This window comes from Cynocephalus volans, chromosome 1 (genome assembly GCF_027409185.1).
Source record: "Cynocephalus volans isolate mCynVol1 chromosome 1, mCynVol1.pri, whole genome shotgun sequence".
Taxonomy (NCBI): domain Eukaryota; kingdom Metazoa; phylum Chordata; class Mammalia; order Dermoptera; family Cynocephalidae; genus Cynocephalus; species Cynocephalus volans.
Genome location: NC_084460.1, coordinates 75784015 through 75810403, shown reverse-complemented (window position 1 = coordinate 75810403; position 26389 = coordinate 75784015). Strand labels below are relative to the sequence as shown.

At 39.4% G+C, this 26389-nt stretch overlaps 1 protein-coding gene across 1 annotated transcript in view; it reads left to right on the top strand.

The window, feature by feature from the left end:
• WWTR1 (WW domain containing transcription regulator 1) overlaps positions 1-26389 on the top strand; it is a 116869-nt gene that overhangs the window by 53037 nt on the left and 37443 nt on the right. The window contains exon 3 of the mRNA XM_063108603.1: positions 16907-17043. Within this exon, the coding sequence (XP_062964673.1) occupies positions 16907-17043 (137 nt within the window). The remainder of the gene's footprint in view (positions 1-16906; positions 17044-26389) is intronic.

The following is a 26389-nucleotide window of genomic DNA, read 5'->3' as shown; positions in this document are numbered from 1 at the left end:
AAAACAATTCCCACAACAGTGTTTTACATAATGTGTTCATTCATTAGCTCCCCCTCTTTCCCGAGAATTGGGATTTCATCCAAAATGCTAAAGGTTAAGTTATCAATAGAACTCAAAGGGCATTTTGTTTCCATTTGTATAAGTCGTTTAATGTTTTTTAAGTTCCCGCATATGTTAACAATGCAGGCAGTCAATTACAGGGGAGCTTAGCAAGGCATTCTTTGAGTTCTCCTCAGTGGTGAGCAGTGTCCGGGTGAATTCAGGAAAAGAGCAACTCTTTTCACTGAAAGAAATTATTTTAATTAGTAACTCAAAGCATAATAAACAGTCAGATAATTCTGAAATCTTCTGGTTTGGGGGCAAGTAATTACAATGAGCATACAGTTAAAAAAAAGAAAACTAGATTGAGGCATGTGCAATCAATTAAATACAAGTAATTACATCACGAGGGCTTCATGACAAGTGTGTACTGCGCTAGCACTGGGGAAAAGCATGCATCCTACATTTTAGTAAGAAAGCTGCCAGACAGCACAGTGTGTGTGAAGTCTCTTGAATGTGAGGTTGGTTTTCATGTTCTTCTGGACTCTGGGATGTTGGGCTCTGCCTCTGCTAGTAGGTAGCTTTCTAATGGGCTGGACTTGGGGGAGAGATGACGGCATGATGATTTGTAGCGTCTAGTGAAGCCTTCTTGGATCACTGGTGTGCCCCACATAAATTAGGTCACGTGGAGCCCACAGTTGGCATCTGGGTGAAATTGCAATTGGCACACGAGTGTGACTTGCTCTGTGTGCCTGGAGTTTTTTAAGGTGGGGTATAGGAATCTACCTTCACTGGTGTGGTTTTCAGTGTGACATGCCCTAGTAACATTAGTGGTGAAGTGACTTGCTAAAGTTAGAAAGTAAGATTGAACAGCTGGGTCGATGGCCTAGTGCTAGGTTCTCACCAGTTGTTTCAAAGGGATGGAGAGGAGCCACCTAGAGTGCTTTTCAGCAGCTGTGACCTCAAACCAAGGGAAGCTTCATTTTGAAAGCACGCTAAGAATAGATATGCAAAAGCTCCCCGCTTTAAAATAAAGGGGAAGATTAAACGCTTTCTGGGTGCAAACAGCTCAGGTCACTTTTTAAAAACACAAGTTTAGTTTCAAGCTATGTGGAAATGTGCATATGTATTTTATGTATGTATATATATTTACACATACAAACACACACATACATATATGCCTATATATATATGCCGATATACACAAAACCTCCCACCCCCCAATCTGTATTAGCTCTGCTTTGAATGAACTTTGGGATGCTTTGGAACCAGGGCTTCATAGTTCATGCTCACGTTTGCCCATTGATTCTCCTTAAGAACTGCCTGCAGTTTTTTTGTTCTGGTCAGTTAGGTGTAAAAATACTCCTATGATGTCTGAAGCATAGTGAGTGTTCAGACAATGCTGCTGAATTGAATGTGAAATTATGCTTGGAATAAATACCAGGAACAGTATATTCCATAACTTAATTCTTAAAATGTACTCTACAGGATATTGATAATTAAATGAAAAAAAAAAAAAAGATTATACCTAAAATAGATGACAGATGTTGGATTAAGCTAAAGTTCATGGAAAGATTCATATTATCTTTTAATTCTATTTTTCCATGAACTTTTTTGGTTTTTGGCAGCTGGCTGGCCAGGAATCGGAACCCTTGACCTTGTTGTTAGTTAGCAGCTCTTTTCTCTAACCAACTGGGCTAACCGTCCAGCCCTTCACAAACTTTTTGAAGTACCCTCATATACATTCAGTGTTTTCCAAACTTATTTGATAACAGAACTTTTTTGGGTGCACAGGTGAGGGGAATTATCTTCTAGGACTAATGTCCTGTAGAACCTACTTGAGGTTACCCTGCCCTTTAACTGCATCTCCTCACAGCCTGGCTGAGCCTGAAAGCTTTTGTTAGCCAAGGAGTAGTTTTTAGGTTGAAATACCAGATGGAGTCCATTGGTGTAGTGATGAGATTGGCAGAATAAGAAGCATCTTTCTCCCAGTGACCTACCTCATAGTAACTTAGTGTTGTCTACCTCCCACATCCCCACCTTAGCACATGCTTTTATTTTTATCTTTTTGTCAAAATAGTTATCAGCATTATGGGAATTTTCTGGACTAAAGCTCCTTGCCTCGGTTATCATAGCCTCTTTTCTAGGGCTGTGTTGACAAAAATTTAACATTCAAGAACATTTTAGACTAAACTAAGAGAATGCAGATAGTTCATTAAGATAGTTATATAAAGTCAAGCTTTTATTACTTTCCTCTTGATTATATTTCAAAGCCACATTAGGCAACATATGATATGGTAACTAACATTTTCCTGCAGTTTTATATTAATATGTTAATTATGTGTTTGAGTATGCAAACATGAACCTCTTCTCAAAGTCATTTAAAATGACTGCAAATCCTAACCCCAAATGAAATGTTTCCTCTAATATAATTTTTTATTTCAGAGTGCATCACAAAAATGTACTTTGTGTAATTGTTGAAAATGTAAAATGTATTATAAAAAGCTAAAAGGTAGTAATTTAAAAAAATTGGAATTTATTTCTACTATTGCTTTATTTACAAATAAGTTAAATAGGAAAGATTAATGTACAAGTTGAATTTTAGGCAAGTAGTTACAATTATTGTCAATTGGAAAGGCTGGTAACCTAGCTTTTAACAGAATGAACACTATAAAACATCAATCCTATTTGAATTTCCCCCTAGTGATTAAGTAATAAAAACATTAATAAAAATCAAAGGCAATATTATAATAAAAACATCCATAGAAACTAAAGGCAAGTCACACTGAAGCTGTTACTGTCAGAGACTAGTTTCTGAAGGAACAGACTGACTTTCCAAGAGGCAGGGCCTTTAAAATCACACTCCCAGCTCTGGCTCAGGGTTCCAGCCGAGTTCATGGCATATTCAGTTGCCACCTGTGCATCTTTGAATCCATCTTCAGAGTCCTTTTACCTCTTCCTTTTAAGTCACAGTGGAGAGTTTAGGTTCTGCTTAATTGTTTTACATTTTTAAGGCAGTATTTGTATTTCTTCCTCTTCTTTCTCCCTAACATCAATTACTGGATCACAAGGAGTTAATTTGTTTTACTGTCACAAGAGTCCTTTTTCTTGACAGGATGGGCCTGATTAAAACCAGGTTGTTAGAAGGTCAACTTTATAGGCAAGTTAACACACTGTGAGACTCAAGGTCTTCAGGAGGGACAGGAAGGGATGGTGCAAGAGGAGGACCGGGCCTGTGGGAGGTGTTGTTCCATCCAGGACAAAGTCAGGCTGTCAGCTGACTGTCATACCTCCTTTTCCTTCCTTCCTAATGGCCCAGGTTATGCACGTCAGCCTCATTGAGTTCACAAGGCAGTATCATGTCATCGAATAAGCCCCAGACCTGCCTGTGAGAACAAGATTTGACTCTCTGCTCTTCCATGTAGAAACTAAGTACTTTATTTAGTCATTTAACTTCTCCCAAACTCAGTTTTTGGATTTTGAAAATAGAGATTAGTAAACCTGTTATGTGATGATCAAGTTAAGATAATTTTTGAAGCTTTAAAATGCTATATGAATGTCACTAATTATCATCAGACATAATTACCATGATTATTGTGAATATTATGAGTAATACATTATTATTCAGTACCAATTTATTCCTTCATTCATTAGGCAAAGTTTTTTTTTTTGTCTGCTATGTGCCAGATATGGTGCACTTTCAGGGCCCATAGTGTGTGGTACCTGGTAGAGGCTCAGTCCGCCAGTTTGCTGAATCAAACAGCAATGAATTGATAATGATTTAATTTGTTTTAGAGGATATTGTAGTATTCTCTAACATTTGTGTTCTTCCTGGGGCAAGTAAAGAACAAATCTTCCCGGGCTGGCCAGTCAGCTCAGTTAGTTAGAGCACCATCTTGAAACACCAAGGTCAAGGATTTGGATCACTGTACTGGTCAGCTACCAAAAAAACAAAAGAAAATTAAAAGGGTTAGCTACTGGCCAGCTGCCAAAAAAACCCCAACAAATCTTCCTGGATGAGTTTTATGAGCACTTATGGGTAAATATATCTAAGATGTGAATAAGATTCACTTGATTTTGAGAAGCAAAATCATTTCTTGAAGTAAACCCATTAATTATGTTCATTCATTCATTTCATTTGTTGCTTTATTTAGTCATTTATTTAATGAGTTTTTGAATATCTGCTGTGCCTTCTGCACTCAGTCTACACTTGGAACTACTAAGAAGTTGAAAGCTTATTTAAAGTCTCCTTCAATTTTAATACCATTTTTTAAAGTCTCATTGAAAGGAAAAAATCTAAATGTATCCTGTAAAGTAAATACCATTTCCTCTGGCAATTATTATGGTCTATATCCTGCTTCATTCCTTACATAGGGTTCCTCTACAAGTCAATGGCAATTGCGTAAAGGTCTGAAGGCAGGATGTGCCTCATAGCGGGATGAGAAGGAGCCTTGTGGCTGGTCATCAGACTAAGTTTAATCCATTATTTGTAGTGAATATGTAATTAACATGGGGGGTAAAAATGAAAAATACAGCTGCAAGGGTGGGTTTCTTCCTTTAATAAAAAAAGAAAAAAGCCAGGAGGGACATGAAGAAAACAAACACAGTTACATGAAGCATGCGTTCTCTTTCATAAGAACAATCAGAGATATTTTATCCTAATCTTTCTTTCTAGATGCAATCAATGCCTCTCCCTTATGGATTAGGCAGATGACAGCAATAACAGTACTGCAGCTGGAAGTCTCCAAAGCTGACAGGTGCTGGCTATCCAATGCCCCAGATTGTTCTGTGAAGTATAGACAGTGTGCGGAGTGACAGGCCTGCTTGATCTGCCCAAGGGGAGGCTGCTCCTGTTTCTGTTGATGCCTCGTTCAAATTCTCCCACTCACTCAAACAGCTGCCAGAGGCAGCCATAAAATATTGCTTAATTATAGAATTTCCCTTGATCCTCTTTATCCCTTCCTTCTACTGCATTAGCCCCCCTTTTGTGTCTCACCCTGTTCCAGAGCACCTTCAGGCTAAACACTCATGGAAGTATTATGATGGCGCCTTTTCTGACTCACAGTTAAAGGACTGACAAGATTTTTCAACCCTACACTCTAGCTGTGGAATTATTTTCAGAGACTCTAATTAGCAGGTATATGTTCAAATGTGGAATGCAACATTATTTTTGAAGCAGGAAGTGGGTTCATTTGTGGGGAGAATAGCTTTCTCATTCTTTTTTTTTTTTCTGATTAGAAAAATAATCCTTATTTTACAAAAGGAAGAGAGTACACAGAAATCTAAAGATATGAATAAAGCCTACTTCCCCCTCATTCATATATATTCAATTAACCGAAATAGGATTATGTTCACTCAGCAATATATTATGGACATCTTTCCATTTTAACAAATATAGGTCTATGTCATTTATAATGTCTGTTCAGTCGGTCTTCTATGATCTGACTGTACCATCATTTATTTAACCATTCTGTCATCACACATTAACATATAAACAAAACTGCAGTGTACATTTTTGTGCATACATTTTGCACACTTGGGTGTCTTGTATATTCTTGCAGTTTTCCTGTAAGTTTAAAATCATATCAAAATAGAAAGTCATATACACACAAATAGATGCTTACTTTATGTAAGAATTTATACCCACTACTTTAGTGAAGAAGGGTGGAGTTTGGATGGGGAAATAAGTCATAATTGAAAGAGATATGTATTTCTGGACTTTATTAAATAAAAAAGTTAAAGCAATAGTGTATTTTTTATAAACATCCACTTGTGGGTACGGAGCTACTCTATTTGGAGTTTGCATAAACACTCTTTGTTTAAAACTACAGTACTTTTTAGGCTAAATTTGTTTTTCCATTAGTCAAAGTCACAGAAGCTTCAAAACTTTTTGCATTTTTGTACCATGTCTGTCTTCCCACATGTTGGAACTATTTTCTCGTTGTAAATGATTAAAAGTAAATTAGACTAAAACTTCTTGAGTGTCTCTTTGTTAGCAAAATGGACAGCCGTTAGGTATTCTTTTGCTAGTATTCGGTCTTGTGCTTTTTACTTGAATCTGAAGTTCCCTTTCTACTTTAAATGTGAGACTGAGCATCTTGTGAGGAGATGCCCATTACCATGCAGGCACATAGCAAGAGCTCTGAAGGAATCGCGGCTTTGGCCTTTGCTCACACTGGATCTGAGAGTTGCTGTTATGAGAGGAGGTGGGGGAACCACCAGAGACTTGTGCTCAGCTAGCTCTTCTGTGTTTTAAGAATATTTTGGTCCCTAGATTAATTATTACATCGTCGGTCTGGCTATATGAAATCAAGTGTATCTGTAGTTTTTGCAGTGTATAACTGCCATAATTTCCCCCATTTTCTTGGGTTCCATTGTATTGTAGGGTGTTTGCTGATTTTTTTCACATTTGAATCACTCAGATCCCTTTAAACAGTTTGGATAGATTTTCATAAGGGAAAGTAAGGGAACTAACATTTGTAGAGTGTCATGTATATTTGGCATTGTGCTAGGTGCTTTACTTTTGTTATTTGATGAAATACTCAGAACAACCTGATGAAATGGGTGTTCTTATGCCCATTTTCCAGTGGAAAAAACCAAGGCTTTGGAGATGTTGAGTGAGGTTACATTGGCCTCTTAACTGGTTAATGGCAGAGACAAAATTGAAATCCACTACTCCATTCTGTCTCATTTAGTGATACTTACAACCAAAGATGCCAAGAAATACATGTAAAGAAACATTGTGGGCTGGATTTAAAACAGGAAACATAAGCAGTGTTGCCCAAAGATTATTTTCATGGTCCCTATTGGCCCTCTCTCCTGCCTCCAAAACCCAGTGGCCTCAGTTTTCATCTTTGATTCTCAGAATCAATTTTTTGCAAAATGGGACCCTGACTGTGAAAAGCACCTCCAGTCTCTCTTCAGACTGTGGGTTTCATGCCATCCTTTTTTCTAATTCAAATGTGTCGTGCTTTTCAAACATGTACAGAAAGAAAGTGGCTGTGACAACCAGAGCTTGGGATGGCTCATCCTCTTCCTGGAATTAAAAACCATAACAACAAAAAGGAATCAAATGTCTTCATGTGAATAGAGGAGAAGCTAGACTAACTCGAAGAATTTGGGGTTTTAAAGAGGATTTGCCCTCTTTTTTTTGGCCAAGTGACATTTAATTCATTTGGCCCCATTGGAAAGAACGTCAACGAGGGCAGCCGCAGTTTTTGCTTTGGGACACTTTACGTTTGGAGTGGCTTAGGAGCAGGCAAGCGGTGGGTCAGCATCCCATTTAAGAACAACTGGAAAAACAATGTGTTGAAAACATATGTCAGGCACAGAGAGCCTGGAAAAACAATTTTCAGAGTATTTTAGTATTTAGAATGGCTCTGTGTCTTAAAAACAAACTTCTTTTTGAAATTGATTGCTAGATTCAAGCTGCTTCCCAGATGGCAGATGCAGCTGATTTGGGGAATGTATCTAACATGCAGCTATTGAGTCAGAATATCAGGACCATTTATAATAACAAAAACAATAGGGTTGTGCTTTAACCTCGACTCCTTAGTGTACTGCCACCACCTCCCACCCATTTGATTGCCAGCTCCTTGAGGGCCTAGATATCCCAGGCACTCAGCACCATATGCTTATTCAAGTGGCATGAATTCAACACAACATGCCTAGCAAATCCCAACATATGTATTTGGGTACAGTATTGCTTCATCTGGAGCTCAGCCATGGAGCAGCACCATCTCCTAATCCTGGAAGGAACTGGCTGCATTGGACTTACTGAAAGGTAATATAATATACACAAAGCTTAGTAGATGTACATTTAAAGGATTTTTGGTGGTAATTTTCACCATACTCCACATTTGCCGAAACTGCTTTTGGAACTGAATCTTTATTGAAGATGTAACCCTACTGTAAATGCTTGTCAAATGAATAAATGGATGAATGCATTCCACTGATAATTCTAGAATTCACCATTCATAAAGAGCCTCATCTTTTCTCCACTTCTCTTTCCCATCCCATGATTTTGTTTGTGAGAAAGGGGAAAAGTGGAATATAGACTCTACCACATACATATTTTATACTTGACATCTGGTAATAATAAAATATAGTGAAATAAACTCTTACATTGTTGTTCAGTTTAAACACAAGAAACCTAAGGTGACTTATAAATATTTTAATAGCATTATTGATCCCGACAAGAGAAGAGAGAAAAAATGCTGGGTGTTGATACTAAAATTGTTTGTGGTGCAGCCAAAGTTCTTCAATAGAGCTCTTGGCCTAAATCAAAGGAGCAAACAAAAACTCCCAGTCCTTTTCTTTCTTTTCTTATTTTTTCAGGGAATAGGAAAAATGAAGTTAGCAAGAATTTGGCTCAGTTTGCAGAAGTGAAGTCAGGTTTGCTAGTGTTGGGTGACGTTGGTTATCTTGAGTGAGTGACCGGATTTCTCTAACACTGGCTGGACTGCTTACTCTCAGTAACGGGGTTCGTGAGTTTCTCTGTGTGGCTGTGTTGATGCGTCACTGGCTTCCCGAAGTGATTTTCTCCGAGAAGTGGCACATTCTTAGTCCCTTTCTTTCCCACTCCAGGGACAAAACTCTGGTAAACAAACCCATGCAGGAATCACGGATATTACAGCCCCAAGTCAGCTCATACTGCTTTTTGGGGCTGACAGCAGCTCTGCTGGACTCAGCTGCTGCCCTAAGTAAGTTCGGATGGAATGAGTCTGCAGAAAAGTCAGTGGTGCTCAGTGGAAAGGATCTGAGGTAGATAGATCACCACAGCTGGCCACAGCGGAAGTACTAGTAGACCTTTTCATGCTGCTGCTGCTACTACTGCTGCTAATTTAGACAAGTGGAGGCTTCTTGGCAAGGCTGTGGTGGAAGTCGAGGATTAGAGCCTGGTAGTTAAAAATACAATCCCTTTCATTCATTCGGAATTCCAGAGAACTCTGAAATTTTTTGAATTGGCAAGTGAATGGTAGAGACCGGAAGCATGCACCAAAATAATGCTTCTGGTCTTGTATCATCTTTTATTAGAGAATCCTTTAAAAAAACCCCTATTTATATATGAGTTATTATTCCTGTGTCATAGACTATAGCTGTTTGATAAGCAGCCTAAGTGAAAATCCGACTGGAACCTTTTGACTGTAAATTCTTTGTGGTTTCAAAGAAGGATGAGCTTTCTCATCCAACACATTTCTGTTAATGTGAACCTTTATTGTATGGCATAATAGTCAGTTTTTATAGCTTTGGGCTTTAGACTCTGGATGTTTTGCTAATGGATGTGTCAGCTATGTACATTTGCAGCCTGACTTTTACTTCTTTGTATCTTTTATTTTAATGTATTAGAGTAGAAGGAGATGGTGCTATGTAGGAATTGGGCAGAATGGAAGAAGAACCGTAGCCAATCACAGTGTTATGAAAGCTGCTTTGGGACAAAGAATCATCAGTTGGGGTGGCAGTAGGAAGAATAACTTGGAAAAGAGGTTGATTGCTTTAGAAATACAAGAAAACAAAAGCTATTTATTCAGCCATGTGAAGAGTCAGTACTTAATTTCTGATTGTCAATGTATTGAAGTTCAGAAGCCAACTCCCTATTATCCAAATGGATTGATTAGGGTTAAGCAGAGGAGATGGATGGCTACTAATCTAATGTTATGAATACAATCAGGTTGGTGGCCATTTTAGATATGGACCATGAGCTGAGCATCCTCAGCAGTGGTGGCTCCCACTGTGATCAGCTCCCATTGCATTCTGGTTTTAGGTGACAACAGAGGAACTACCTGGAGAAAGAGTGCATTTGAGTATGGGAGAATTCATAAGTGTGCTTGCCAGCTGTGTTTGCCCTTGTGGTTAAGACACATGTCTGGTATCAGTTGGAAGAGCTGAGAACCATTGGCAAAAACAAAACAAAAGGTACCACTCAAAGAAATGCAAGACCATGAGTAAGATATGATGTCATTTCCTAGCTCTTGAAATTCGATATGATGTCATTTCCTAGGTCTTGAAATGTAAATAACGACACACTACTAGCATGTTTAAGGTGATTGAAATATTGGTAGCGTTTATCCCTGAAATACAACAAAAAAAGTAAATCAGCTTTTGCATATTTGTATTCTAACTTAATGGGGGAAAATTTCAAAACCTTAATGTAAGTCTTGGGCAAGTCTTCTTGCCATCTGGTATGGGATTAAAAATTGGCATAGCATTTGTTGTCTGCTGACAATGGATCAAATTTACTTGGCAAACCCTATCTGGGAATTTACCAACCTCATCCAAATCTGCTTCAATTTCCATTTTTAACACTGGTGGGCCTAATTGGACTGGTTCACAAAAAAGCAAGTTGCAAAGCTATTTTGTTTAATAGTTTTTAAGCAAATTACCTTCTGTGCATACATTTGTTATAACATTAAGTGGGTGATGAATAGGCCTCGTGAATCAAAGTTTTTAAAATCTGATTTTCTAAAATAAGACAGTTTACTTATACCCTAAATTGGGCTTGTAAATATCATCAGGGTTGCAGGCATTATTTTTCAAATGCCTACTATGTGCAGGACACTTTTCTCTGCTCCACAGGATCATTTCTGTCATCAGAAGAGCTTATATTCCATTGGAAGAGAAATATGACCACCCAGTAAATAAGAGGGAGTAAAGGAAGAGGTTAAAGAAGAATTTCATCAAGGGGATGAAGACAGATAGCCTTGAGTGTAATTGAGGTTTGAACCAGTCTGCCTTGGTTTTACTACTCCAGGCTGCCTTTAAGTGTGTGTCTCTTTAACTGCCTGGCTAGGTTGTGGCCAAAAAGAAGAGGCCGGTTGGAGGCTGCTTCCAAGTCCTGTCCTGGCAGCTCTGTTGTTGTTGGGGAGCCTTGATGTCTGACCTTAACGTGAAACTCTAGTATATGAAAGAAGTGGGAGTAGAGAGGAGGGGCAGTAAAAAGACAAAACAATCATATCTGAAGACAAAATTTTTGCCCATAGAAATAAGCAGCATGCGGCAAAGAATTCTAAATTCTTTCAAAATGAAGCTCTTGTAATCATTCCTATTTTTACATCTTTGTATGCTTCCAGGAATACAAAATGTGTTACATAGGCCTTCTCTATTTCAGAAGGTCTTTGTTGTGTGGCTTCCTTCCATAAAGTTAGTGTAATAGGTCAAGAACTAGAGGTGGGGGTGGGGATAAATTCATCCAAAAACACCAGGCCTTTTCCTGGGCGGTAAGAAGCTGGTGGATTCTATTTTTACAGAAAAGATTTTATCTTTTCATGATTCTGCTGCTAGTCAGGGTTTTATATTTGCAAAATGCTTTTCGTTTGTATACCTACCCAGTACATCATGCATCGTGCATAACAATTCATAAGCTTGATTAAACTTGAACCCAATGTTGCCAGCCCTGGGCTTGAGGCTCGAGCTGCCTTCCATGCAGTCATTGCTGAATAAGTTAGCTTGGGAAGCCCCATGAACTGGTCATGAAATCTGTACGTGACTTCGGTCATCATAAGATCCCCAGAACAGACCTGTTTTACCCTCACAATGAGGACCTGATGTGTTTGTTAGTTTTTTACAGTTGTCTCATGGATATGGGTGCTGAGACTAAGAAGGGTTAAATGACTTGTTCAGTTTGGTCACAGAGGGTCAGAGCTAGTATTAAAACCCAGGTACCCAGGTAAATGTGACTCTGAGACCATGGTCTTTGCAGAGCCCATGGGGGTCTGGCCAGTGTCTGGGAGATGCCTATGTGAGTAATAATTTTATTTAGTAGGCAACAGGGACCAAGGACCCGGGGGTGACTTGGATCCCAGATGCCCTTGGGATATGAGTCTGGAATTGAGTGGAGTGTCAGATAGAGAGAAGAGGGGAAGAGAAGGAGGGAGGGAGGAAAGACAGAAAGACTGGACAAAGGGAAGCCCAGAGACCATCGCACTCATCAAGGCTAAAGAAGCGGGTAGCAGTGGCTAGAGAGGGAAACAGGAGCAAAATTAACAAGGCTCCAGGGAGGGTTACTGGGGGTGCGGGGGTGCTGCACCTGCTGATTTCAGTGACATTTTAACCTTACGCACAGAATTTACCTAGTAATAAAACAACTTTCTAAAGTTGTGTCTTAATTGAAGGAAATATTAATCCATAAGGAAAAATTGATTTCACACAACACGGTTTCCCATAAGCTACCGTTTCCAGCTAGATAACTTCTCAGAGAAGTGCTGACCTCTCTTGCCCTGTGGCAGACTCCAGGTCCCGGGAGCTGAACTCAGGCAGGTTCTCTAGCAGAGACTCTCATCCGGTGTTTGGAAGCGAGGCTTCGGTTTGATCTTTCTGGGAGTGTAGGACATGGAGGCTGGTGGGGAAGTGGGTAGCTATTGTGGGCTGTCAAAGGCATGGGCAAAGCCCACTCCCGTTCTATTTGTCATGGGTGCATTTTCCACCATACACCACCTGAGGCCTGCATATGAAGGACTTGTGGGGGATTTTTTTTTAATCTAGGAAAAAAAAATTTTTGGTGTCAAGAAAAGTTTTTCTTCCCCTTAGGAACTGGTATTTTTTCTTTTTATTTATCTATTTTATTTTATTTTCTATTTTTTAATCTTTTAAAACTTTTTACTGTGAAAAATTTAATGCCTATACAATAAGTCCAGCTACAGCAATCAACACCTCATGGCCAGTCTTATTTGTACACCCACCCACTTTCTTCTTCCCCCTGGATTATTTTGAGTAAACCCCAGTATCACAGCATTCATCTGAATATATTTCAGTATGTCTCTAAAAGATAAGCACTCTTTTAAAAAAGACATAACTACAGTATATAATCACATTAAAAAAATATAATAATTCCTTAGTAGAATCAAACATTAAACATGTTTAAGTTTCTCCAATTTTCTCCTCCTTCCTCTTTCTTTCTTACAATTGATTCGTTTACTTCAGGATCCAAACAAGTTTTGCTTGTTGCCCTGGTTGCTGTGTCAGCTGTCTCTCAAGTTCCTTTTAATCTATAGGTTCCCCCTACATCTAAATAATGGGCCAGGTAATTGATTCCATTTCTCTTCTTACTTGGACCACACAGATATGAGCCAACTCTGTAGTTTATCTTCAATAACTTTAGGCCCCTATGACTTACATATCCATGTGTCAGTTTTCCTTTTTGTCTCTTCGTACCTTCATGAGTATTTTTGTTTTTACTGGTTATAAAAACAGTACACAGTCACTGCTAAAAACATGTAAAGCACAGAGTTTAGATAAGAAAAAAGATTAACAGTGAGCCTATTACTTGCATATATCAACATAAATAGTTTGGTATCTTTTTTTCCTATTTTTGTTCCATTGTCAAGTATGAAAACTGTACAGAGTATGTATTTATAGAATACTGTAGACAGAATATATGTGTGTGTGTGTATATTGATTTCAAAGGGAAATTACACTTTTAAAATAGCAGAGAGACTTTTTCTGTAAGTAGATTCAGCAGGAGAGTGAGCTGGGAAGGAGGTGGGAGTTGTAGGGAAGTAAGGATTAATCTAGCTAAATTGTGGGTCCTGGCAAACAGCAAGGACACAGAGAAATAGGAGAAAGGAAATGACTCAGTAACTTTGAGAGAGGGAGCAGAGATGAGACAGCAGAATGAAGGAGTGAATGGCACATCCTGGGTTTGGGAAGGAGTGGGGGAGGAGCTGGGGCCTGAGGCCCCAAATGATTTGAACACTAGGAGAATTTAGTTTTCAAATCCAATCCTCAGTGCTGTATTGAGCACCTCCTGTGAGCAATACACTTTCCCTTGCTTTTTGCATTCAGACTGAGAGCCACTCGCGTCTATAAGCTGAGCCTTAGAGCTAAGCTCATGTCCTCGACTGGTCTGCAGAGCTGGGAATTCGAGTGGCTCTCTTGTTTCACAGCAAGGAGAACTGCTCACTTAAAAAAGGCTTCTCTTGTACTTGAGTCTTTGAGGAATACAGTGAGTGACACTTTTAATTAACAAATCTGCTGGGAACAAAACTCCTTAAATGTGTTGGCTGGGTGTGGAGTTTGAAGGGTGGGCTGTGGAGGCTCCCACATCACTGTGGGAATTCTGGGACTTCAAGCCATGGGGGGAGGTGTACATCTTTGGGGTCAGACCTGTCAGGATGAGGACAGGAGTGTCCACCCACTCTGACCCAGGGCATGGAGGCTGGCAAGCCACTACAGCATTCCTTAGGCAAACTGGGCTCATGTGCTCGATGTGGAACTTTCTGTAGTGGATGTTCCTGCTGTCACCATGTTCAGGAGCCACAGCTCACTTTTTCAGGATGGAGGGGAGAGTGGGGGCGGCCAGCAGTTGGGAGTGCATCATTCTGGCTCCTGAATTATTCTCCCACTGGTAGCTGAGTTTCTGACCACAGCAGTGCCCTTATGTGTCTTCTGCCCTGTGGTGTATATTTCTGCATATCACTGGGGCCTGCACTGATTGGTGGTTCTAGCACAGTGTCAGCATCCAAGGTGTCAAGAGTCTAAGAAAGTTCATGAAAGAGAGGATTCTTCTGGTACCCCAGAGTGGAAAGTATTTATGTAGGACATGCCTACCTTGGAAAACATTTTTTAATAGGATGGGTTCTGAGGGAATAATCAAAGGGTTTCCTAGCTCTAATTACTTTGCTAAAGGGAGTTGACTTAACTTTGACGTCCTCATCAATTGGTTACTTACTATGAAGGCCTGTGACAAATACCCTGGAGCTGTCTGTGAGTTTCCGCATGCCTAAAAGTTGACAAAAGGATTTTATGGAAACTTTTAAACAGAATTGCAGTTGTTAAACTGAAGGTGTAACTTAAGACCATTGTCTTTCTTTTTCATTTGGTTATGCTTAGGGAAATGATTCTCTTCTCTACATCAGTCTTTCCCCGTCTATTTTTATGTTTTTTTTTTTTTTTAACAAGATATTCTTGGTTCTTTTATTTTTGTTCGTCGCAGTTAATTTTTGGCTATTTTATTGAAGACTGCTCATGGTACTTACAGTGTAGTAGATCTGCAACATAACCAGCGCCACTTTAGACAAGCCCAAGTACAAAGTGGCACCGCCCACCTCCTCCCCTACCCTCCCCCCTTCCCTTTATGAGAAGCCTCCTGACTTAAACAGAAACCCCTTTTGCGTCCACAAGGATGCAGTTCTCCACCCAGATCCACATTAGCATAATGACCCTCCTTGATGGTATCAGCCAGCCCTTGGCTCACTATATAAGCTCTACCACCCCCACACCTGGTGCTGTACCCTTTTCAGGGCAGCCCTGGGCTGCCCGCCACTTTGAGCACAGCCTGGCAGATTTCTTTCTAAAATAAAGCTTGAATGGTACCCAGCATCTCAGCTCACTTTCTTTCACAGTGTTGAAACTCAGCAGTTAAACTTAACTCTGCTTTCTTTTCCAAGGCCAACTTTTTTTTTAAAATCACATTCATTTAAAGATCTTAGGAAAACATCCAGGTTTTCACTAAAGTCAATGGATGAGTTCCCCATGGCAATATCTTCAAGTCTTGGATGAAGAAATCTAAGTAAGAATTTTAGCAGTGGCAGCATTTAAATGTGAGGAAACAGTCGCAAAAGAAAACAAGACAAATACAACTTCAGTGCAAGGAAGATTAAACTGAGTGATAGTAGTAAAGATTATTTTGAATCAGTAAAGATGCAGGGGAGGTCATTGTCATTTGAAATTAAGGTGTGTTTAACCAAACAATCATGCACCTTTCCTTATGTGTCTAAGGAAGGGTCAACAGTGGTTGGGGCTTGACGTGATGGAGGCAAAGCCCAGAACACAGGGCTGACATTAAGTTTCTTCTAACAAAGTTTGTTGACTTTGATGGATATAGAAAGAGCTCTGATACTGTTCATAAAACAAGGTAAGGAGGAGGGGTCTGCTCATCTTTAAAACATTTACTGTACAAGGGTACTTAAAAAAGTTTGTGGAAAAATAGAATTAAAAGATAATATGAATCTTTCCATGAACTTTTTGAAGTTACCTCGTGTATATATTAAACTCGCACGAAGGCTGAGCTCGATGGAGCGGGATAGAGTCTGTAAGACACCAGGAGTGACTTGTGATGATGTTTGGGAGGCAATAGGCAAAGCTGGACGAAGGCTCTGACCAGTGTTCTAAGGACGTATTGGAAACCCTGGGCAGAAGCTCATGTTGAGTTAGTTTCTCTGAGATTAAGTCGTAATAACAAATATTGTAAGTTGTATATGATCAAAAGTCTAATCATGTCTTCTGCTTCGGAAACCTTCATGCCTCAATATCTTGTTTCTCCATAATCTGGTATTCGGTTACCTTCCTGCACTTATTTCCCTCTTTGCTGTTCTGCAGCCGTGTGGTTGTTACCTTGCTTGGTGGACGGTCACCTGTGTGAGGGTTTGTGTGTAGCCTTTGTGGACCTTGTGTGCCTCATGCTTTGTATGAGCTCAGTAATGCTGTGTTAAGAGGCTGGTCCCGTGGGCCCACCTTTGGCTGAGGACAGGCAGAGGGATTCTCATTATGCCTAATCTAGGAGCAGGGAGAGTGTGGGTGCTGGCATGTCTTCCTCCAGGGACAAGCTCACACTGCACTGCAGTGATTGGACAGTGAGAAGCACTGAGGTGCTGGGGAGCAGGCTCGGTGGCTGATGGGAGGTTGCTGGGGCTCGCTGCGTGCAGGGGCAGGCTGGACCACTATGTCATGGCTTGTGTTCAGAGAGCCCTGTGCGAAGTCCCGAGGGTGGCCCAGCTGGGTTAAAGGGATGAATGGGCAAGAGTGTCCTTGGAAGCCACTGTAAGATGCGGAGGGAAGAGCCAGCATCACTTAACTGTTGTGCTTTTATTGATGACAGTCATAATGGTAATGATGTTGACAATTAAAAAGATAATTGTTTTCCTTCTTTTAGTCACATAGAAAAAATCACCACATGGCAAGACCCTAGGAAGGCGATGAATCAGCCCCTGAATCACATGAACCTCCACCCTGCCGTCACTTCCACATCAGTGCCTCAGAGGGCCATGGCAGTGTCCCAGCCAAATCTCGGTAAGCCCCAGGCTCTGACTCGGAGCTGAAGAAACAAGTGTCCAACCATGGGGCCCTGGGGCTCAAAAGCAGCTCTGCTTGTCTCTGTGACTCTACGTGCACCCACATAGGGCCTTTTCCCTCCCTCCTGGCTACCTTGCCCTCGTACCACCTCTCCCTTCTTTCTTGGCCTCTTTGCCACCCAGTTCACGACACTGCCACCTTAGCTTTACGCTGCAGTTCTGGCACCCCCTCCTACTGCCTTAATTGGAGTTCTTTGGAAAATCACTTTAGGCCTCCTGCCTTCATCTGCACAAAGGCATGTAGGGTCGGTACTTCTTTTCTGTGAATTTACTCCCTGACAACTACCTAAACTTACAATTCTGACTTCCAATCTTTTTTCTTCCCCTTTTTTTTCAAAAATAATTGCTGCATAATCTGTGTCTGTCAGCAACCTAGGTGCTTTCATGGCTTATCTCATTAAATCCTCCCAAAAACCCTACAAAAAGCAACAGAATTCTCAGTGTATAGATGAGGAAAATTTTCCCAAGTCACACTGCTTGTGGATAGCAGAACTGGAGTTTGAATCAAGGTTAGTCCAATTTTCTTTCCTCTTTTTTTTTGTGCCGACATTCTATTCTATTCTATTCTATTTTATTTGTTTATTCATTCATTCATTTATTTATTTCAACATAATTGATTGTACATATTGGTCCAGTTTTCAAATGCAGTTAACTATACATAATCTGCACTTTTCACTTCATTTACAATGTTTAAGTGTGATTTTAGGGCTGGCCTGTTAGCTCAGCTTGTTAGAGCGTGGTGCTCATGACACTAAGGTCCAGGGTTCCATCCCTGTAACAGCCAGTTGCCAAAAGTAAGTGTGATTTTAGACTTGAGAATATTTCTGCTAATTGCCTTTATTTCAAAAGAATGAAAATTGAGCCCACTGGAGATAATCAGAAGTGAGATACACACTGAGGCAACAGAACCAGCCAGCTTTTTTGGTAGCCATCCCTTCCTTCCCCTAAGGGCTGAAAATAAATGAGGACTGATTTTAAAGTTTTATAAAAGATTGTGCTGTTTTCAGATAGCATTTCCATTTAAGACCAGATATTCAGATGCTACTTTATATATGGAATAGTTAATTTTAGGGAGTGAAAAGAATCTCCTGTTGGATTTTCAGGAATGAACAGGATAAAAACGGAAGCGTTATTCCTGGATACCCGTCCCTCATACTGTGGCTTAGCCAAAGTGAGTATGAACTCAAATAGACCTGAGTCAGCTTCAAGTGTCTGTTCTTCTAGGAGGTCTGAACCTGCTGTTTTAAAGCTTGTAGACATACAAAACAACCAAAAAGTGAATGACTTGGAGTAACCTCTGTTGTGTTCCTTATCTCAAGCGCAGATCAAGGAAAAATCACAGTGGTAAACCAAAGCTTCTCATGAGTCATTTGTCCCAAATATATAAAAGCTCATGCAGAAAGCAGACGGCAGTATAGTAAAGAAACCCTAAATTAGGTGGCATTAGACTAGTTTTATGGTTCTTTACCATTTCATTTTCATTAAAAATTCTAAAAACTGATTATTAGTGTTTTAATTTTAATTTTATAATCAATCGTAATTGGACAAGATCTTTCATGGACCTGGTTAAAAAAAAAAATTCAGACACTTCAAAGGGGTGTTTAAAAGTTAGTCCCCCTTCAATCCTCATTTCCTTGGCCCCTTAGTTTGTTTCCTGGAGCCAGATGTTTCCATTTGAGTGCGCGTGTGTGAGTTCATTCTCACTAGTGCTGACATGTTATGGCCCCTGTGTTGCACTTTGCTTTTTTTACTTCCATGTCCACACATATAGAGTTGCCTCATTTTTTAAAAAAACTAAATAATAGTCAAAGATATTGATGTGTTATAATTAATTTTTATAACTAGTTCCCATCTGAGGGATATTTAGGTTGTTACCAGTGTGTTGCGAGTACAATGTGTGAATATCCTTGGTCATGCTGTTTCGTGCCCTCTCCTTAATTATTAAAAACTGTGCAACAAGTAAGAAGTGGACAAATTAAATTAAAAGAAACTTGAATGCTTGAAACTTGATACTGAAGGTACATGTGAGTCTGTGCGTGCACATACACACACACTAAAAGCCCAATTGCACTAGTAAAGTATACCTAAAGAAGTTATAATCTAAACATTCTGATACAAATTTACCTGTGGGTGAATAAAATACCTTACTTTTCATATTTCTAATAAATCAGGGCAATACATTTCTCAAGATACACATTCTGGGGTTTTTGCAAAAATATTTGAGTGTATGCCCACTGCAAAGTGTGTTGCTAGCTAACAGAGAATCACAGCTGTGTCCCAAGGATGGAAATACAACCAGGAGGCCAAGTAAGTTCCAAAGACCGGGAGATAATTTAGGCTGTCACAATATGGTCCTAATAATAAATGACTTTGAATATTTAATTTCAAGCTATAGCTCTGCCTATGATTTATATTCTTTGTTATAAATCTTTAAAAATAAAAAGAACAGATCCATCTCCTCCTCTTCCTCCTTAAATCTAGAACTTTGATACTTTTCAATGGAATGTAGCTGACAAATAAGCAAACTTAAGTGATATGTCACCTTCAATGGGAGATATTTACGTACATATGAAAATGATGTCAAACTACAGTTAATGAAATTATCAGGTGATAGTATTGGTGCCTTTTATAGGCTAATTTTATGTATTTCTAGAGGTGTGATATAGTCAGTGACGTAATTAAACACGTTCAGAAGTACATCTGTTTTTACTGGAGCTCTGTATTTTTTCTGTAGGTTAGGTGCATGGACTTGCGAGTTAGACTACCAGAATTTGAATTCAGGATCTGTAGTTACTAGCTTGGTGACCCTGCTAAGTTACTTAATTGTGCCTCAATTTCCATATATGTAGAATGGCGATTATTAATAGCATGAGGAAATTATATGATTCTGTGTTTGTAAAATGCTTAGAACTGTGCCTGGTACATAATAAGCTAAAATAAGTTTTCTTCACATTATCATTACTCTTTGTGGAAAAAAGTTTTATTTTATATTTTATTTACTATAGCATGTTATATTTTAAGACAATTTCATTGTTTATTGTAAACACTTTCAAGAAAAAAAGATTTGGGCTGGTTAAATTGCAAAGTACGTTAAATTAGGAACACTATTCATAACTTCCAGTGAGGATAGCACCCTCTGGTGGAAATGTTTCAGATCCCTGTCTCCCCAAGACACTTATCAGTAGATAACTTTTTCTAAGAGCTTTAGATATATCCTGAAATGTGGCTCATAAATCAAATTGCAAGAGGAGAGACCCATCACTTAAAGTCATGCTGGAGGGCCTGACTTTGTAAAAATGGAGGATTCTTTCTGCAGATTGGAAGATTTGTTGTGTGTGTAGACTCACTGAATTTTCAACCTCCTAAGCAGAATGAAATAGGTTCTGAAGGAGAAAATTGCTTTAACTTAAATAACCATCTCCAGCCTGGTGTCGTTTTTAACTAAAATTTTAGTTTTTGTATTTGCCAATCAAGTCGACTGTAAGGTTTTACTCAGTTTGATTCTGTCTGAGCAGCCTGGTGACCTTTAAGTCTGATTCCTCAGACATAGCCAGTGAATGGAAGAAGAAAGGAAGACCTTGACAGACTTTAGATAGTGAAGGGGACAGATTACCACTTTGTGGAAGTCACATCATCTATTATAACCTGGGGGGGTTGACAGTGTGTTCAGAATCCTCACTTATAAGTAACACAGTGAAGGGGAGCATTACTGTACATGTGAAAGCTGATTTTTTAAATAATACAAACCAGCTAGAATTTCATATGTTTAAAGTAGATTGTTGGCATTAAGTACTATTAATACCCACTAAAAGTTTTTATAAGAGGAATAAAAATGAAACAAACAGGGAAAAAAATAGACTGTTTTCATAGGCCCTGTTATAATATGTAGAACAATGGCCTGGAGAAGATGGGGTCCTTTGTTACGGTGCTGATGGTGAAGTGGGCATGGGGGTGGGAACTGTTCTGTACAGTGGTTTATGGGAAGAACTTGGAGTCAGAACTGAGTTTCTCTTGGGCTAGACATCTATTAGGTAGGTTAGTTATTTTGCCTCTCCACATCTCATTTTCCTTATCTGTAAAATGGTGATAATGATAGTATCTACCTGATGAAGTTGTTTTGAGTATTTAGGTTGTCCATGCCTTTGTACCTAGTGTAGTAAGCCCCAGAGAAATGTGTTGTTAAAACTGTTATTGTTAGCTGGTAGCCTAGTTTTTCCTCCTTTTCTGGCCCTGTGTACTCAGAGGAAAAGGCTTTGCTGTGCTATTCCGTTCCCCTCTCAAGAAAATCCAGCCAGGGTTACTACAGCCTCTATCATTTAGGCACTTTTGCTTACAAGTTGTGAAACGAGCTGGAGTTGTACCAAAAAATAGTCTTTAACCTCAGGCAGTCACTGTGAGAGGGGGAAGAAGAGCACACTTGCAACTCAGCTCATCCGTGTGGGTCCGTCAGATCATTAGCAGAGGGACTCCGTTGTCAGGGGCAGCCACACTTTGGGTTGTAAATGAAGAGCATTCTCTCCTCTGCAAGTGGTGACAGTGTCCTCGGCATTCCCGCCTCTTGGCACACACATTCTGAAACCATATAGCAACTTAAAATATCTCCGTATTTTTAAATGTTTTTACTGAGAAAAAGTGGCATGTGTTTTTTTTTGCCTTTTTGGTGATCATGAACCGTGGTGTGCTGGCCCCTGTCACACATTAACGGGAGTTCTTTGTTGGAATGAGGCCCCGGCCTGGGGCCCCAGTATTCTCTCAGACAGTACAGGAAAAATAAAGATTGTCATAACAACCTCACCAGACTGCCGGCCTAGCCAGGTCAGATACTTTTGGTGAAGTGCAGCCAGAGTGTATTTTCAATACTATAGGAATTTTTTAAAAAATGACACACACACTTCCCTCTTTGAAGACGTGCCATTCACCAGCCCAGAGTCTAAGTCTTCCAGGTCTGTGTCTTGATCTGGACTTCAAATTATAAACACATGTGTGGGTTTCTTTTTTTTTTTTTCAGGGCATGCTTTTCAAGACAAGACGGAAAATGTTGTCTGTGCTCAGTTAGCTACATTGGCTCGTTCTTCCCTCCAGGAAGTATACGAAGGCACTTAACATTTTATCAAAAGCAAATTAAATGGCTAAAGGATACCCCAGCCTAGCATTGCTTCACGCGCACAGAAGGTATCCTGAAAGTTTGCTGAAAGTCAGATTTATACTTAGGTATCTTCTTTTTTCCTTTTCCCAATGTTTTTGTTTTTGTTTTTCTAATCAAACTTACAAGGAGTTCATGGCAGGTACATCTGGCTACTATGACTTTTTTCCAGTTCTGATGTTCTCTCTACTTTTTGAACTTTGTGGTTTATGCAGAATAAATTAGCCTAAAGTGCACAGGCACATACACACACAAACACAAAGACAAATGAAAAAAAAAGTCTCATATACTTTATGAGGGAGGGTGGAGGTGGTGGGATATTGGAAGGATTGCTGAGGTGGCAAGAGTGTATTTATGGAAGGGAAGGGAGACCGGTGGCCCCAGGAAAAAGGGGAAGCATTCCTATTTAAAAAGTCTTTTTTCCTTAATTAAAAAAAGAAGGAAGAGTTTTGTAAACACCATAGAAAATCAATATTATTTTCTTAGATTTTGAGTCAAAATTCACTCTATTTAATCAACATTATTGAAAACTGCTCTTCTTTAGGGGTTCCAAACGAAGATTCATTGTAGTTCCTTCCTTTTAAGGCTTTCAAGAAATATGTGAGATGGGGGCTGAAAAATTATTAAATCAACTGACTCAATTCCTTTCGTGTAATAAAATGGAATGTAATTGTATATAAAGAAACAAACCTTATGTTTTCATGGGTACATTCCATTTATCTTAGTGTGGATGAATCTTTATCTAGAACAGTATTCATTCTTGATGTATTAAGATTAGGTGATAGAGACTTGTAGATTCAATTATGTAAAATTTAGAAATTTAGGTAGAAAATCTCTTATTTGATATGTACCAAGAGCCGTGATGAAAAATATTTGATGCCACAGTTTTCCCCCCCAAAATATTTTCTAAGATCCAGTTCCTAAGTGGTGCGGTAGGTGAACTCTTTGGAAAGCTGTGTACAAAAAATGTACTGGTTATAGTAGCCAGTAAATAAATGAATGCCTGCAACATAAAGATATATTTATGACCCATGAAATAATGGTTATAGACTTTGTAGACACATGGAAAACTGTCCATTATAGCATTCTAATTTTATACTGTAGGCAAAATTGTTTATGCTATGATTATAATTTTGTTCTTTGAAAGACTTTGCTTAGATTCTCTTTCCCCACAAGACTAAGTTTCTTGAGGACAGGGACCTTGTTCTCTATCTCCGTATTTCTAGCTTCTGGCAAAGTGCATTATGCATCATAAGTGCACTATTTTGTAGAATAAATTCTCTGAGTAAATCAGTTATGTGTTTTTTAAATGTTAATAGTGATTATAGTTAGGCCTTTGGGTTATGGGTGATTCTTCCTATTTTTTCTGTAATGTGGCTATATTTCTTTTATAATAGCCAAGAGGGGAAAAAAAAGAAAAAAGGAGAACCATTTGGTACTTTGGGCTTTTTAAGGTGGAAGAGAAGGATGGGATGTTAGAAGAAGGCTCTAGGCACCGTGTGTAATATAGACAAAACCCAGGAATGCTCAAGTTTTTGCAAGTGACCCAGTCAGCCTGTGGCAAACAAATTATTCACAACTAATCTACCATCAGTTTTTCTGCAAGTGTGGTCCAGGTCTATCACTAGTTGGATCTCCTGGGGCATTTATTCAACATACATCTTCAGAATCTAGTGGTTTGTTTGCTCCCAAAAGAACTGTCCTGGGCATTGCTGAGAGGAAATACTGCCTGGGCCCCACCTGGAGATTCTGTTTCAGTGGGTGAAGGGTGGGGTCTGCAAAGGTGTGCCTAGGTGACTGATCATCAGCCAGGTGTGGGAACCACACAGAATATGGAGTATTTTAGAATAGTAATTGGAGAATGCCACTATAATAAAAATACAAAAACCTACTCACCATCCGGTCTTTCACTTACCTGAAAAGAGCTTGGAGTATGCTCACCAACTTTTTGACTGGACTGTTTTTCTGAAATACAGATTTATTGTGGCGTTAGCTTTTGCCATTTTGGCACTTGATGTTAGTGCCCACGTGAGCATCGGGTAAGTGAATACCGAAGTCCCTTTCCAAAGAGTTCTGACCCCAAACATACCAAGTGAACTTCAGAAACAAGGGGAAAAGTTAGGACTTGGGATCCAGGTTATTGAAGTGTATTGTTTAAATTCACTGGGTAAATGTATACAAGTTTGCTTTCAACTTTGCTTGCTGAGAGTGGGCCTGAGAGTCAGGCCTCTGCAAAAAAAACCCCTGCAAAATTCCAGAGGAGCACCCCATATCCTGGAGAAGAGCAAAGTCTCTCAGGAAGGAAGTGAAGGCTAGGTCAGACTCTCTTTTAGTCCCTTCTTTGTTTGCTCTTCCTTCCTTCCCTCCTTTCTTCCTTCCTTCCTTCCCTCCCTCCCTCCCTCCTTTCTTCCTTCCTTGTCTAATCTCTTGACAAGTCTGTGGACCTCTGTTGAGAGTTTTAAAAATAATTTTGATAGTTTTAGGACTATCTGCTGGCTGACTTCCCAATAGTTTGCTCTCAGGAACTTCCTCGCAGTTGAGAACTTCACCCCGTAAAGGGATTCTGGGGTAGTGTGTCACTCATACACTTGTCCCAGATTGACAAGTGCTGAGGGACACTTTGACACTTCTCTTTGATCTCCCTTTGGGGCCCTGGTGATGTAGCCTCTGCCTGGGTGTGATCATCACCTTCCCCACCTGAGTATCAACTGATTGATTTCTTCTCCTTTCTGGAAGTCTAAATTTATTCCCTGGGTATTTTGCAGTTGCTGGTGGTCAGGGACAGCTGTTCTTCCATGCTTTACTCTGAATAATTCTATGTGATGAAGTCATCAAAATAATACTGTAAGGGAAGCCAGGAAAACCAAAGCCTTGATAGTCTTTTCTCAATAAGTGCTGAAAAGAGGAAGTTCACCCTCTCTTCCTGGTTTAAAAAAAAAAGGAAAAAATAAGATCCTAAACATATGTGAGGCAGCAATATTCGAGAATGTTTTCCCCACCATAGTATATAATTGCTATTTGGTCATTGTAGAAAATGCTAATCATCAGAAAAATAAGAAAATACAAAGCTACAGTAATCTTATCATTCAAAATCACACTAGCATTTTCTCATATATTTGTCTTGTCTTTTTTCAATACTAACATTAAAAAAAAGTTGGAAAATCCTCTACATTCTATTTTTGTAGCCTGCTTTTTAACTTAATATGTCATAAGCATCTTTCCTTTTCAGTAAACATTTTTTCTGGACTATTTTTTTTTTTTTTTTTTTTTCCGTGACCGGCACTCAGCCAGTGAGTGCACCTGCCAGTCTTATATAGGATCCGAACCTGCGGCGGGAGCGTCGCCAAGCTCCCAGCGCCGCACTCTCCCGAGTGCGCCACGGGCTCGGCCCTGGACTATTTTTTGATAAGCTGTTTTATTAGAAAAGTAACACAAGAATGATGGCCAGTTAGCTCACTTGGGAGACCGTGGTGCTGATAACACCAAGGACAAGGGTTTAGATCCCCATGCCAGCCAGCTGCCAAAAAACAAACAAACAAACAAACAAAAAAACAAAAGGATAAGTAACACAAGAATATGGCAAATAAATTAAACAGTTTTAAAAGGGTATTCATGAAAAGTAAGTCCCCTTCCTTCCCCCCACTCCCAACCCTACCTCCTTTCTCCTCCCTTGGGAAACCACTGCCACTAGCTTCCTTAGTATTCTTCTAAAGGTATTCTACATACACTTGCACCTTGGGTTTATGTGTCAAGTTTTAAAAAGACATATCCTAGAGGCTTTCTAAATTAGTACTTACAGACTTACTCATTCTTTATCAGCGGTATATAGTCTACTCTATTGATGTACCGTATTTTATTTAACTGGTCTCCTGTGCTGGATATTTAGGGTTTTTTTTTTTCTTGATCGTTGATTATTATTAAACAATAGTACAATGTGCATCCTTGTACATAAATCCTTGTGCCATGTGCTGTGTATGTACAGAATAATTTTGCAGAGGTGGAATTCCTCAATCAAAGAGTATGTGCATTTAAAGTTGTAGTGGATGTTGTTCCAATTCTTTCCAAAAGCTCACACAATTTTAGACTCCTACCAATACAGTGTTTCTTTCCCTGTTCCCTGGCCAATAATGTCTATTATCAA